This window comes from Tachysurus vachellii, chromosome 2 (assembly GCF_030014155.1).
Source record: "Tachysurus vachellii isolate PV-2020 chromosome 2, HZAU_Pvac_v1, whole genome shotgun sequence".
In the NCBI taxonomy this organism is placed as follows: Eukaryota; Metazoa; Chordata; class Actinopteri; order Siluriformes; family Bagridae; genus Tachysurus; species Tachysurus vachellii.
This window is the reverse complement of record NC_083461.1, coordinates 18,000,547-18,016,689: the sequence shown is the minus strand read 5'-3', so window position 1 is coordinate 18,016,689 and position 16,143 is coordinate 18,000,547. Positions and strand designations below refer to the sequence as shown.

The 16,143-nt window shown below is 38.0% G+C and overlaps 1 protein-coding gene across 2 annotated transcripts in view; it reads left to right on the top strand.

Annotated features, from left to right (window-relative positions):
• Positions 1 to 16,143, top strand: part of dnah9 (dynein, axonemal, heavy chain 9) — a 98,348-nt gene that overhangs the window by 54,599 nt on the left and 27,606 nt on the right. For both annotated transcript variants that reach the window (XM_060861350.1, XM_060861340.1), the window contains exons 49-55: positions 3,104 to 3,364; positions 6,452 to 6,877; positions 7,289 to 7,408; positions 7,789 to 7,977; positions 8,222 to 8,457; positions 8,570 to 8,692; positions 11,640 to 11,844. In XM_060861350.1, coding sequence (XP_060717333.1) covers positions 3,104 to 3,364; positions 6,452 to 6,877; positions 7,289 to 7,408; positions 7,789 to 7,977; positions 8,222 to 8,457; positions 8,570 to 8,692; positions 11,640 to 11,844 — 1,560 coding nt within the window. The remainder of the gene's footprint in view (positions 1 to 3,103; positions 3,365 to 6,451; positions 6,878 to 7,288; positions 7,409 to 7,788; positions 7,978 to 8,221; positions 8,458 to 8,569; positions 8,693 to 11,639; positions 11,845 to 16,143) is intronic.

The window sequence follows — 16,143 nt, the reverse complement described above, 5'->3', positions numbered from 1 at the left end:
TTTTCTTCTGACTAATCAGCTCATTTGGAAAAAAAGAAATCTCCTTTTGATTTCTCATGTACCTTGAGAAGTGTTGAGATTGCAACGGAAGTTTTTGTTTCTTTTTTTATACTTTACTCATCTAACAATTTCTGCAGTCTCGTTCGTACATCATGCTGTTTTAGATTGTTACTGATGGCAGTTGTATAGCTAATTACTTCATTGCAATTCTCTCCTCTGATTGACTTTTCCCTCTCTGACAGTGCTCACTAGAAAATGGCCATATCAAGCATTTTATAATTAGGAAAGACTTTGACTATTAAAGTAACCGCATCAATCATATCTACTGCAGCCTTCATTCTCTGTATTGCTTTTTTTTCTGTGTGTGTGCAGTATCAATTAAAAATAACAACACGCTCATTTCTCAGATAAAAATCATAAATACAGTTTTAATTCAACTCCAAAACAATAGCAAATAATCTGTTATTCATAAGCTCTAGAGATGCAATTAGATGATAATGACAAATTCATTAGTTTTTATATTTTAATGATTATGATGCTTGTGACAAATACAGCGTACAGCAGATGCTGTATTCAATACCTTCTGTACACTCTACACATTCTAACAGGTTTTTTAAAAGTGATGATGATGATGATGATGATGAAGATTTATTATTATTATTTTTATGATTATTGTTGTTATTGTTGTTGATATTGTTGTAGCTGCTGTTATTTTTGTTAGCAGTTTCAGTAGTAGTGCTGGTGCTGTTTTTGTTATTAGTAATGGTAGCATTGTTGTTGTTGTTGTTGTTAGGAGTAGTATTGTTGTTGTTATTGCTATAGTTCTTGTTAGTAGTAGAAGTATTTTTTGTTCTGCTGTTCTGTTGTTGCTGCTGTAGTAGTGTTGTTGTTGTTAGGGTTGGACAAAGTATGACGATGTTACTAGTGGTATTGTTGTTATTGTTGTGTTGTTATTGCTTTTGTTGTTGTTGCTGTAGTTGTTCTTAGTAGTATTAGTATTTTTGTTGCTGTTGTTGTTGCTGCTGTTGTAGTAGTAGTAGTAGTAGTAGTAGTAATGTTGTTGTTGCTATTATTACTAGTAGTAATGGTGCTGTTGCTATTGCTGTTGTTGTTGCTATTATTAACAGTAGTAGTATTGTTGTTGTTGTTGTTGCTATTGCTGTTGGTGTTAGTAATAGTAGTAGTAGAAGTATTGTTGTTGTATTGTTGTTGTAGTAGTAGTATTGTTGTAGTAGTAGTAGTAGTATTGTTGTAGTAGTAGTAGTAGTAGTAGTAGTAGTAGTATTGTTGATGTAGTAGTAGTGTTGTCGTAGTAGTAGTATTGTTGTTGTAGTAGTAGGATTTTTGTTGTAGTAGTACTATTGTTGTAGTAGTAGTAGTAGTAGTAGTATTGTTGTAGTAGTAGTATTGTTATTGTTGTAGTAGTAGTATTGTTGTTGTTGTAGTCATACTATTGTTATTGTTGTTGTAGTAGTAGTATTGTTGTTGTTGTTGTTGTTGTAGGATTTTTGTTGTTGGTGTAGTAGTATTGTTATTCTTGTAGTAGTAATAGGATTGTTGTTGTTGCTATTATACGTAGTAGTATTGTTGTTGTTGTTGCTATTATTATTAATAGTAGTCGTATTGTTGTTGTTGTCTTTTTAAATGATCATGAATCAAAATGAAAAGTAAAAAATGCAGATTCTACCTTTCTTGGTCTTAACTATCATGCATCCTAGATCAATAATGCAGAACATCTTAACTTAAAAATCAACTTGTTTACCACAAGTTAAAATAAGCCTAGCAAATATTTGGTGAATGCAATTGTTTTCCACAGGGACTAAAAATTTATAAAATCTGGCATGCTAGCAGTAATAAACTCTGTAACTACTGGCACTTTAGTAACTATGAAACTATAAAATGTCTTCATTAAATGTATTGTTTTATTATTCTGGATTTTAATCGGGTTCAGAAAGAATTTTAATGAGCAGGTAAGACTTGATTTTTACACTTACTATTTTTTTAAACATACAAAAAAGTGCTAGCTGAAATGTCTTTTGTGTTGAAACAAAAAATGGCCCCTCTGATGAGCGCATACATAAACAGTGGTTCAACTTGGAAAATGGATGTTTACCTTCGCTTTAGTTTTAGAGGCAGAAAATCAATGCATGTGTAACGAACATGATTAAAGTGGGAGGTTACATTGTGTACTGCAGAATTTAACACACATTGTTTTAAGTTGCTTTGCACTGTTGCACTAATGCAAGTGAAATATTTTCTATTCAACATTTCATAAATGTTATTATATATGCAAATATTATATGTAGTATATGTGCGTTGTTTCAACGTTTATTCCATCGTCACTTTTCCCCGAACTTGTAACCTGGTTGGTTGAAAACACTCAACACTTTTTTAAATATTTCAACTTTTCAAAGCACTCCACTGTGAGCAAGAAAAATAAAATAGTGAAAAAATGCTAGTGGCAGTGTTTTTGAAAAGTCATCCCATCTATCCCACTTTGTGGCTGCTTCCCATAGGATCGCATGTAAAACATGCACAGGCATTTATAAAAAAAACAAACAGAAAAGGCAAGTTTGAAAGAAACGTCAGTGTTCCCTTTACACAGAAAACAAGTTAAGCAGTGAATTGATCAAATACAAGAAAAATAAAACATTAAGAAAATGACTTGAATGGAATTGAACATAAAGTATGACACGATGAATAAGGAAGGTAGCGAAGGAAAAAAAATCTAAGAATTACAAATGTCTTTTCAGGAAAGAACTGGATGTGCTAGATGTGCAAGTTTTTTCTCCCTCAAGCATTTTCAATCACCCCCATGCCACTGCTGAAGATTATTGAAGATTCATATTAAAGATTAACAGCTGGATAAGAATCATAATAGAGCAGGCTTGGTCAATTAGTATCAGTATCACGTCTTAGTATCAGGGAGAGTCAGAATGCAGGACCACGGATCACCGGTGTGCGATAATCGTTGAAAATAATCTTCAGTGCATTTTTCTTTCTTCTTTATTTTCACCTCACTATAAGAATATATGTTATATACCTTCTCTAAAGCATTCACTTATTTATCATTTCTCACAAATTGTTTTGTTTCCTGCGGTAGGTGGATGACCTGAAGGCCAAGCTGGCTGCTCAGGAGGTGGAATTGAAGCAGAAGAACGAGGATGCAGACAAACTAATTCAGGTGGTGGGGGTAGAGACGGAGAAGGTGAGTCGGGAAAAGGCTGTGGCCGACGAAGAGGAGCAAAAGGTCGCCAGCATAGCAGAAGTTGTGGGCAGAAAGCAGAGGGACTGCGAGACAGATCTTGCCAAGGCTGAGCCTGCTCTCATAGCAGCCCAGGAAGCTCTCAACACGCTCAACAAGGTCAAACACACCACCCAGCATATCTTCTTAAAAACTCTCTGTGGTCTATGGTGCTGCTATATAGGGGCATGATTTTATTGTAGGGCTTGTGCTATTAAGATAAAATACAGGACACAGTATAGTGAAGTCAAAATTTATCAAAGTGTACCTAAGTGTTTTATTCCTCTAATACCACAACAGGTTGGAAATTTGTTTTATTAATTAAAAAATGACATCTCATACAAGTTGGTTAGTTAGTTTTATCATTTAACTTGTCATGTTGCAGGAAAAAAAACTGTCTCAAAGAATTTCAGGCAATTAAATGGCAGTTGCAGAGCTCTGAAACTGGAGACTCCTTTCGTAAATGGTACCTAAACATCTCCTTACAAAAAGATTAACCATATCAATGATCAAAAATATAGTCATCATTGTTCAATAATTTTTTATTATCCATCTATTATTTGGCATCCTCAGTCCGAGTCCGAATGTGATTTATGGCATGTGTGAAGGAACATAATTAAAAGTTGAACACACAAGAACACCACCACAAAGCCGTGGTGCATGTGCTTTTATAGAATAAGAATTAGTTTTAGAAAATTAGAAAATACACCTCCATCTTGCTCTGACCAAAGTGACTAGAACACACGTGTTGTTGTTATTTGTAAATATATGTAAATTATTTGTAACTTGTAAATACGAATTTTGTAGAGGCACTTGAATGCATGTTACTATTATTGTGTTGCTATAAAAATGACAACATGTTGGAACGAGCAAATTGATAGCAATCCTCAATCCTGAGCATCTGATCAATCAGATTCAAGAATTCAGCAGTGCTATGCTATAGAAGAAGAAGCTTTTATTTTTGTCACATATACATTACAGCACAGTGAAATTCTTTCTTTGCATATCCCAACTGTGGAAGTTGGGGTCAAAGTGCAGGGTCAGACATCATACTGCCCCCCCCTGGAGCAGAGAGGGTTAAGGGCCTTGCTCAAGGGCCTAGCACTGGCAGCTTGGGGCTGTGGCTTAAACCATGATCCTCCAATCAACAACCTAGAGCCTTAAGAATTCGTAAAATAATTTAGAATCAATAAACGATTTATCATATGTTTATTACAAATCTACAGTATAAACATTTTAATTACTGTTAATAAGTTTAAATTGCCTCAGCTTGAAGCTACATATGCTCCACAACCTGAATCTACATACTTCGGCTTGTTAGTTCTGTCTTTCCACCACTTGTGAGCTGTCCATTGCTTTTTCATTCTCTCTGCACTCAGGGTTGCTGTTTATTCTGTCAGCCCTTTCCTTTCACGCTCGCTATATGTTGCCGGCTTTGGCCACAAGGTGAGAACATATAAGCTGTACAGGAATGACAAGTGGCATCTAGCTCTGATGTAAACAAGTGGTAATGAAATGAAAGCTCATGGGGGCCCATGACATGTGGTGCTGACATGACTAAATTAATACAGGTTTACTTTAGGATGAGCAGCTCGATTACGTCATCAACAGGTGTCAGCAGGGTTCTTTTGCAGATTGCAGACCACAGAAGTATGTCCTTATGTTAATATATGGAAATGTATGTTCATGTGCTATTAAGTGCATATGGAAATAAGAGCAGCTCTGAACATGACTTTAAGATCACTGAAAACCATATGGAAGTCTTTGAGTAGGTAACTAGATGCCATGTTCCTCATGGTAACTAGCTGGCTTGTGTATATTTCACAGATTGTGCTAACATGAGCTAACCTGACAGGAATAATGAAAGGATATTAATTTATATCTATAGCCTGAAAGCTAGACTGCTAGCTAACAGAAGGCATACTGAGGCAATCTTATAAATCATGTTTAACTGCTAAAAACAGCCAGCTAGCTAAGCTAACCTGACAGCATTCTGGAAGTATTTTCTAAATTATGCTTGTCATTTTTTATTATATTTAATGCTAAGTAAATATCATAAAGAATATATCCATGTGACAAATGCTAATTTTTGTCACATGGATAACCCCAGTGACAGAATATCTTAGAGGGGTGTTAGTGCTTTTGTTAAATAATTATTAAATGGTTATAAGCATTTAACCACCAATTCTTGCTAGCTTGCTAACATAGGCTAACTCTGACAGGATTTCAAAAATATTTGTTCATGTTTGTATATTCACTGCTAATTGTAAAAAAAAAAAAAAAAAAAAAGATAAATGAAACTACTGTTTGAAAGCTCTCTCTCTTTCTCTCTGTCACACTCTCTCTCGTTCATTTGCTAATTGGCGAGACACCAATGCAATGTAATTTTTTCTCACTGTAGCGTTTTGCAGCTTCAGACAGCAATACAGTATTTATTCACTAGCTCACTGTAGTCAGTCATGTGCTACCTGCTAAATTGTTCCCGAAAAACTGTTATGTCAGTTAATCATGGGAGACTGCGTGAAGGGAACTTTTGATTAAATGTAATCTGCTTATCACATGGTGTGAGTTTGGAGATTAAATAAATCATTAGCCGTCTTACAACACTGAAAGTTACACATTGTGCAAAAGGGTGACGGATGAAGCTGATGAAAACACACCATGACATCTTCCAAGTTAGCAAATTAACCGTCTGAGAGATTGTTGAGATGTAAATTGCAAACGTTCTGCTGACATTTGTAAGCTATCAGGGTATACACACCCACTGATCTGCAGATTGTAGATAGACCCTTCTCACCAAAATAGCTGGCGAAAATTGCCAGGAAAGTTACTAACTGTCACTTCACATAGCATCACAGACGCTTCAACCCAAGGCAACAATTACGGCTACTGGACTGTATGAACACTTTGGTTTCGCTCTGATGATGTTTCTAAGCCTCTTTTTCCCTGTTGTTCCTCTTGTTCCTCTTTTTTCCCTGTTGACCTTTGTCTGTTTTTGACACAGGTGTATATATTTTACTGTGGCTATTTATTTATTTATTTATTTATTTATGTATCTATTTCGCTAGCCTGTTTCAATATTTTTGCTCTGCTCCTTTTTTCCTTTAAACTATTTCGTTCCTTTTGAACAAGGAGAGTGAGTGTTTGTTTATGCTACATAGTATGAGCTGATATTTGATAGTTTTCAATCTTGTATTTCTTCTCTAGAACAATCTGACAGAGTTGAGGTCCTTTGGCGCTCCTGTGACTGCTGTTACCAACGTGACTGCTGCCGTCATGGTCCTAATGGCTCCTAGGGGCAAAGTTCCCAAAGATCGCAGCTGGAAAGCAGCTAAAGTCATGATGGCTAAAGTTGACACCTTCCTTGATTCTTTGATAAACTTCGACAAGGAGAACATCAATGAGAACTGCCTGAAAGCCATCCAGCCTTACCTGCAGGACCCAGAGTTCAAACCGGAGCTGGTGGCGGCAAAGTCCTACGCTGCGGCAGGCCTCTGCTCCTGGGTTATTAACATTGTAAAGTTCTATGAGGTTTACTGTGAAGTGGAGCCCAAGAGACAAGCCCTGAGCAAAGCCAATGCAGAGCTAGCATCTGCTCAGGAGAAACTCTCAGTCATTAAAGCAAAAATCAATGTGAGTCACTTGTACTTGGCGTTCTTTTCTCCTCCAACACCATGACAATGTTCAGAAGCATTGTTATGTGCGCTTAATATCTCTTCTCAGAAATGGTACAGGTTGGTTTCATTGAAATCACTCCTCAAAAATGTTTTCAGTCTTGTAGTTCAAAGTGATAAAGCTGTGTTTTCACCTCCTAATTGTTTTTGTCCTCGGGTTACTATCACTGCAGTAATAATTCATTGTTGAGCTAACTCTTTGTTAACTTTTCAAGGCTACAAAGAGTATAAACAAATACCTTGTTTATAGTCTTATATGAATAGCATTTAGACACATTCATTTATGTCTCTCTCTCTCTCTCTCTCTCTCTCTCTCTCTGTCTCTCTCTCTGTCTCTTAACAACTTCTATTCCTCCTCTCCCCCTGACAGCTCCTTAATGAGAACTTGGCAAAACTGACGGCAAAATTTGAGAAAGCCACAGCAGACAAGCTGAAGTGCCAACAAGAGGCCGAGACCACAGCACGCACAATCTCTCTTGCCAACCGCCTGGTGAGAACCCTCCCATCCAAACACACACACACACACACAGATATGCACACACACACACCAGTATATGGTTTCTGGCAGTATTGCTTTGCTCTCCTCTGGAAGCCAGTACATTTCTATGAAGATCATGATGATCTGAAAAAAATCCATTCAGGTAATTTTGGCAGCTTAGGTCTTAATTACACAATAAACAAAGCAGACAGTTAGACAGATCTGTCAGTTAGAGCCCCATGAGCAAAAGCTGTCATCGTTACTCTTTCCTAATATGAGCCAATCATAAGACAAGTTAAAACGCTACTTCCAAAACAATTTGTATGAACTGTTATCCATGGTCTTAACTAGCCGATTCATATTCATGCTAGTGAATCATTCCCTCTTCTCAGGTTGGAGGTTTGGCCTCTGAGAACGTGCGCTGGGCCGAGGCAGTGGCTAACTTCAAGCATCAGGAGAGGACTCTGTGTGGAGATGTTCTTCTCATCACTGCCTTTGTTTCTTATCTGGGCTACTTCACCAGGCGCTATCGCCACGAACTGATGGATAATACCTGGAGGCCTTATATTAGCCAGCTTAAAGTGAGTTTATTTCCATGCCTGTTAAATCCTAGAATGTTTACTCTGCAAACTCTTTGCCAGAACTGCTCTTATACAGTACACCGCCAGACAACATCAGCAGCTTTCCTGTAATCTCGGTAGCTTTATTAGAGCACTCACTCTCACTGTTTGTTCACTCGAGTGAGTTTTCTAACATTGTTTACTCTTAGATCTAAAACCCAAAGCGAGTGTGGTGAATTGCTCATGTCTTCTTGTTCTCCATCAGGTGCCTATCCCGGTCACACCAGGTCTGGACCCTCTCACTATGCTGATGGACGATGCAGATGTTGCCGCCTGGCAGAACGAAGGACTTCCAGCTGATCGAATGTCCACTGAGAATGCTACCATCTTAACCAGCTGTGAGCGCTGGCCACTCATGGTAGACCCTCAACTTCAGGGGATAAAATGGATCAAGAACAAATATGGAGATAACCTTCGGGTTATTAGAATTGGGCAGAGAGGGTAAACGTCAATAGAGGCTATACTAGATTTCAGTATATTTTCAGTAATACATTCGGCTGTCTTTATATATATTATTTTCTTATATATTTGTCTGTCTGTTATTTGTTTGTAGATATTTAGACTTAATTGAGAGAGCCTTATCTGCAGGTGAGGTTGTCCTTATTGAAAATCTGGAGGAGACGGTTGATCCAGTGCTTGGGCCCCTACTGGGTCGAGAAACAATAAAAAAAGGACGGTAGGTTTGGTGAAAAACTAGGTAGAACCACTTCAAGATAAAAACATCTCTTAAACTGACATTTCTGTATTTACAGAATATCAATAACACACCAGGGGTCTCATTTATAAAACTGTGCGTAGGATCCCTATTAAAAGTTTACGTACGCCGAGTTATAAAATTCCGATTTAAAAAACCGTGCGTACGCACTCCTCTAAGCAATGTTCCCTTTATAAATCACAGATCACCCGCATATGTGCGTACGTGAAATCCCGCCCTGTACATGCCCATTTTTAACCATAAATAGCCAATGCAAATCACTGCACAGGCACGAGAGTGGACCTCGTTATAATGAGTTTTCTCTGCGCTCTGCAGGTTTACAAATGGGTTGAGGAGTCAGCGTCTCGTTGGGTAGCCACTGTCGCCTGCAGGTTATAATTATATTAAAAGCGACATTGTTATAATTATATTAAAAACAAAATTGTTACAGTTTCTACTTTTTAATATTGTTAAACTCACCAAGAAGCCAGCCATCACGTACTGCGCCTGCATTTAGTCTGTTCCCTACACTGCTATGTGTCAAGATAAAGGAATCATGTGTTGAACCAGGCCAGCGTGCCACAATGTTTGTGAGGGTCATGTTGGAGTCACATATGATTTGCACATTAATAGAATGCACATGCTTTCTATTAACATAAGCAAATTCATTTTCAGATGTGAACTTATAGCAACACGAGCGCAGTCAATTGCGCCGATTACATTTGGGAAACCAGACATTGCTGCAAATTGCATTTTAATTTCGGCCTGTTCTCGCACAGTGTACGGGAACCTGATGTATCGACTACCCATATTAAGTATACCATACAAAACGACAGATATTATGGCACTCAGGGACGGCTGTGATATACCAGACCTATAGGGTGAGATGATAGATTCCAATAGAATTATTTCATATAAAAAAAGGTCTTAGAGACAAAGTTGAGGATTACTTATAGTTTTTTTATATAAATAATTTACCTGTCTGCCAATTCGCGCTGGAAACAGCCGGTTGCCAACAACCCCAGAGTGGTGAGGACTTGTATTTGGACTGGGATGGCATGGTTCCGGCGTGTTGCCCTCTCTAATACTGGACCCAATTCAACACATAGATCTAAGAGCACAGCTCTAGGGAATCTAAATCGCTTTATTAGCCAGGAAATCATCATGGTCCCTGAAAACTCGTTCTCTCCTTATTCTGCCATTGGCGTAATCCTCCAACAGTGCCAGCAGTGTCATCATGAAGCATTACATACCCGGGTCACCGGAGGATTTATATGTTTCTAGCAATTAGACTGATCGTTAACACCTTGACAAAATCCCAGAATTAATTTGTGGCCGAAAATTTAAGACGAAAATGTTATAGTGAACACATGCTTCTTCATGATGGTTTTGTAATGAACACCGTAATAGTTAGGACCAATGATGAGTAGCGATTGTGCTTCATGACTGTATTTGCAGACTTTTTATGATATATGTACATTAAAGAAAATATTTCGTTTTTACACTGTGTTCTGCAGTTCTCTAATAAAAGGGTATTTCATGCTATTTTGTATCACATGTAGTCGCGCCATCTCCTCCTGCGCTCCCGATGTGGACAATGTGACTGTAAGGCAGCGCTGATTATTCATTCATTCATTCATTCATCTTCTAGCGCTTATCCTAACTACTCTGGTCACAGGGAGCCTGTGCCTATCCTCAGGCGTCATTGGGCATCAAGGCAGGATACACCCTGGACGGAGTAGCGCTGATTATTATTATTATTATTTTATTTTTAATACAATTTGAATTACGTTTGGATTTTACTAGATGTATATAGCCTAGAGACACAAATAACAATGTTGGATTTAATCCTCATGATAATGTGGATATAACGTATGAAATGGAGTGAAAATTAAATGTCATTAATTCTTATAATCGTTCTTCTCACATGTATTTTCTACAATCTAACTTCAGTTCACGACCTCACCATCTGTGTCGCCAATTCCCTTTGTCTCCAGAATGTGCGTACGCACATCTCAAAGTTTGCTTAAAGGTGCGCACATTTTCCCGTCAAGTTTGTTTTTTTATAGACCACAACCTTTGCGCGAAAACTGGCGTACGCACGTTTCCAGCCCCGTTTTGTGCGTACGCACGCTTTATAAATGAGACCCCAGTCCTGTATACACACAAGGGCAAAGTTGTTGCCACCCTTCATTTAAAGAAAGAAAAACCTACAATGGTAACTGAAATAACCTGAAACTGACAGAAAGTATTAATAATAAAAAAATGTATTGAAAACACAATAAGATTGCACAAAAATTATGGTACCCCTAGAAAATATTGAAAAAAATTTGACCATAGGGACATGAATTAAACTAAAGTGTGTAGTAGTTTACAATGAAATCTCAAGACTATCAAGGTATTCTGGGGTGAAATGTGCTGCCCGGTGTCAGAAAGCTTGGTCTCAGTTGCAGGTCATACTGTAGGTCCTCCAACAGGATAATAAACACACAGCTAAAAACAAAGAATGGCTGAGAACAAAACATTCGACTATCCTCAAGCGGCTTCTGTTGAACCACAATTCAAAGCAATGTTTGATTTTCATTACTCAATTTTTAGTAATTTTTTAGTTCTTATTATTTTGTCAGTTTCACAATATTTCAGTAAACATTGTGGGTTTTTCTTTCTTTACTGGAAGGGTACCAACACTTTTTGTCCACGTGTGTATATCCCCCTCCATAATATTAACAATGTGCATCTTACTGTATATTGCTTACAGTTGCTCAGAAAAGAAGTATACATACATTTAACCTTTATAAGCATAGCATAAATGCTTCATATAGCAATCCTGGTAGATGTACTGTATGAGTCACTCAAGAGTTTTATCGTGAATGTATTGTAGCAGCAACCGTCAAACAGTTTTAAGTAAAACTCTACTGCTTTACTCCAGTTACATAAAGATCGGCGACAAGGAATGTGAGTACAACCCTAGTTTCCGGCTCATCCTCCACACCAAGCTGGCTAACCCCCACTACCAGCCTGAGCTGCAGGCTCAGTGTACGTTGGTCAACTTCACAGTAACACGGGATGGCCTAGAAGACCAGCTCCTGGCTGCTGTGGTCAGCATGGAGAGACCTGACCTGGAGGAGCTCAAGGTGAGAGCTGTTGCAACTTAATTCTTTTCTGCTTATCTCGGGCATCTCACTATTATGCTAAAGGGATAATATGATGTTTTTCACCATGTCTTTCCTGAAGATCATCACCACGGATTAATTTAACAGCAGGAAGACGGCTCTTTGATATGAGCTTATCCTCTTACAGTTTTGTGTGGAGGAATTAAGCACATGGCAGCTAATTGGAGGGGAACACTTTGTAACTTAATTGGCTTTCTTGTTTGGGTTTTGTAGTTAGGGTAAATGCAGAGATAATTGGTCAGGTTACAATGGTAGCCATCAGCATTCCAAATACTCTGTGTAATCACAAGATGTTCAGTTTTCCATGACCTTCAGTTTTCCATGATCTTCAGTATTCCACAACTTTCAGTATTCTACAACTTTCAGTTTTTCACTACTTTCAGTATTCCATGACCTTCAGTATTCCACAACTTTCAGTATTCTACAACTTTCAGTATTCGATGACCTTCAGTATTCCACAACTTTTAGTATTCTGCAACTTTCAGTATTCGATGACCTTCAGTATTCCACAACTTTTAGTATTCTGCAACTTTCAGTATTCCATGACATTCAGTATTCCACAACTTTCAGTTTTTCACAACTTTCAGTATTCCATGACCTTCAATATTCCACAACTTTCAGTTTTTCACTACTTTCAGTATTCCATGACCTTCAGTATTACACAACTTTCAGTATTCTGCAACTTTCAGTATTCCATGACCTTCAATATTCCACAACTTTCAGTTTTTCATAACTTTCAGTATTCCATGACCTTCAGTATTCCACAACTTTCAGTATTCCTCAAATTTCAGGATTCAAAACTTTCAACATTCCAAAACTTTAAGTATTTCTCAAATTTCAGGATACCACAACTCAGTATTCCACAACTTTCAGTATTCCGCAACTTTCAGTATTCTGCAACTTTCAGTATTCCACAACTTTCAGTATTCTTCAAATTTCAGGATTCATAACTTTCAAGATTCCAAAACTTTAAGTATTTCTCAAATTTCAGGATACCACAACTCAGTATTCCACGACCTTAAGTATTCCACAACTTTCAGTATTCCACAACACCTTCAGTTCTGCATGTTCAAACATTTCTCATAGTCTACGTTCAAGTAAGGTTTTTGGGTGTGGCTGCGTTTGATATACACTTCTGACTGGCCTTGGCATTTGACTCCTCTAAAAACGTCACGTAAATCAAAGCAAGCGTACGAAATCAATCACCAGCCTCAGACACAAATGCATGCTGCCTTCCAGAATACACCTCCATCAGCCACACTTTCAGAGCTGATGCTCTCCAGGATTCCCCTCTCCTCTCATTATCTCAGGCAGTAAGCTACTTTTTCACAGGATTGAATTTTTCAAAAACATTTTCGCTAACATTCACTGAATCAGTGAGAGATGCTCTTTTATCTCCTTATGCTTTTTCTTGCTTACGTACTTTTTTCCCCAAATTGCGCACTTAATCCAAACCGGGAGATGTTCATTAAGGTAACTAAAAAAAAAAAATAATAATAAAATTGTGATTTGCTGAACCGCATGTCCCTTAAGTGAAATCTGCTGTGAACTTTAATGGAGTTCAGTTAATCAAAAATGAACAGAGATACTACAGAGAAACTATATTATTACCTCGATTAATTTTCAACGTGGTAAAAACCCACATAATTATTTCATGCTGCTGCTTTATAAAGTGAGCAGCGCTAACTGATTGCCAGTCGTACATTACCTTTTTTGTGCTTTTCGTGAAAAGCCTACTGCAGTTTATTACTTACAGTACATCTCACAAACTTTTTTTTTTCTAGATTTGTTCGGCTTCATTGCAAAATTCTCCAGCATTATCTTTATTTAAAGGCGTTCTGTTATGAAAATGTATATATTAATCCCGGAATAGGCCTTAAACTGCGTTCATGCTGAGGATCAATGAAAGGATTAGACGCTGTGTAAATGTTGGCTGAGCGTCTGTAGGCTTCTGGCTTTTTCTTTAACAAAGAAAGAAAAAAGTACCTTTTTTTTAATGAATTTAATCCAACTACCTCATTATTTGCCTGAAATTATGAATCCATTGTCTCTTTATAATCTTAATTAAACATGCTGACTGGTTAAATGTTTATTTTTGCCACGTCTAGGGAAATTACACATACTATACCAGACCTGCTTAAGTAGTTTCTGACTCATTATGGAAGATAAGAGCTTCTTTCACATTTAGAGCTAAAGGTTACTATATGTGTAAGGTCAAGGTCATTGACATTTGAATGTTAGTGATTTCTAATAGGGGGGCACGGTGGCTTAGTTGTTAGCACGTTCGCCTCACACCTCCAGGGTCGTGGTTCGATTCCCGCCTCCACCTTGTGTGTGTGGAGTTTGCATGTTCTCCTCGTGCCTCGGGGGTTTCCTCCGGGTATTCCGGTTTCCTCCCCCGGTCCAAAGACATGCATGGTAGGTTGATTGGCATCTCTGGAAAATTGTCCCTAGGGAGTGATTGCGTGAGTGAATGAGAGTGTGTGTGCCCTGCGATGGGTTGGCACTCCGTCCAGGGTGTATCCTGCCTTGATGCCCGATGACGCCTGAGATAGGCACAGGCTCCCTGTGACCCCGAGGTAGTTCGGATAAGCGGTAGAAGATGAGTGAGTGAATGATTTCTAATAGAAAGCTAAGAAAGCCTGTGATAGATATATAGCATTATTATCTGCACCTCGCACCCTCACAGCTACCAGCACTGCTCGACTGGTCCCACCATCTCTCAGGGTAAGATGTAGGTATACAGCAAGACTCTTTATTGTTCTGGCACCGAGGTGGTGGAATAAACTTCCCCTAGATGTACAAAGGGTAAAGACATACCTCTTTTCTGAAACACTTTTTTCCCTGTTTGTTATGTTTATATTAAACAAAATAGTTTTAGGTTGATGGTATCCTAAATCTGTAACCTAGTGATCCAGTGTTAATGTATTCATTAATAGAGACTTTAAAGCACTTTTGTATGTCGTTCTGGATAAAGGAGTCCTCCAAATAGTGTCAATGTAAATATCTGCATTATTAACCATGTTATAAAAGTCCCTGTAAACTGAGCAAGTCCTGTAGTTGTTTGTTTATTGCCTCTGTTTTTTTGGGCAAAAAGATCAATACTGTATATGGATTTTTTATTTTTAATAATAAGAAGACCTACTTGTGTTATGTGTTTGTGTATGTAAGTTTTTTTCTGTGTGTGTGTGTGTAAGGTGTTTTTGTATGCAAGGATTTTCTCTGTGTGTGTATGTGTGTGTGAGTGTGTGTAAGGTGTTTGTGTATGCAAGATTTTTTCTGTTTGTGTGTCTGTGTGTGTGAGTGAGTGTAAGGTGTTTGTGTATGCAAGTTTTTTCTGTGTTTGTGTGTCTGTATGTGTGTCTGTATGTGTGAGTGAGTGTAAGGTGTTTGTGTATGCAAGATTTTTCTCTGTGTTTGTGTGTCTGTGTGTCTGTATGTGTGAGTGAGTGTAAGGTGTTTGTGTATGCAGGTTTTTTCTTTGTGTGTGTGTGTCTGAGTGTGTGTCTGTGTGTGTGAGTGAGTGTAAGGTGTTTGTGTATCCATGTTTTTTTCTGTGTGTGTGAGTGTGTGTGTCTGTGTGTGTGTGTGAGTGAGTGTAAGGTGTTTGTGTATCCATGTTTTTTCTGTGTGTGAGTGTGTGTGTGTCTGTGTGTGAGTGAGTGTAATGTGTTTGTGTATGCAAGTTTTTTCTTTGTGTGTGTCTGAGTGTGTGTGTCTGTGTGTGTGAGTGAGTGTAAGGTGTTTGTGTATGCATGTTTTTTCTGTGTGTGTGTGTCTGTGTGTGTGAGTGAGTGTAAGGTGTTTGTGTATGCAAGTTTTTTCTGTGTGTGAGTGTGTGTGTTTCTGTGTAACATTCTTTATTGTGTGTGTAAGGTTTTCTATGTGTGGTTGTGTGTTTAACATATTGTGTAGTGTGTAAGGTTTTTTACTGTATGCGTGTATTTGTGTGTGTGTAACATTGTGTGTGGTTGTGTGTGTAAGGTATTCTGTGTGTTTGTGTGTAACATTGTGTGTGGTTGTGTGTGTAAGGTATTCTGTGTGTTTGTGTGTAACATTGTGTGTGGTTGTGTGTGTAAGGTATTCTGTGTGTGTGTTTGTGTGTAACATTGTGTGGTTGTGTGTGTAAGGTTTTCTGTGTGTGTGTTTGTGTGTAACATTGTGTGTGGTTGTGTGTAAGGTATTCTGTGTGTGTGTTTGTGTGTAACATTGTGTGGTTGTGTGTGTAAGGTTTTCTGTGTGTGTGTTTGTGTGTAACAT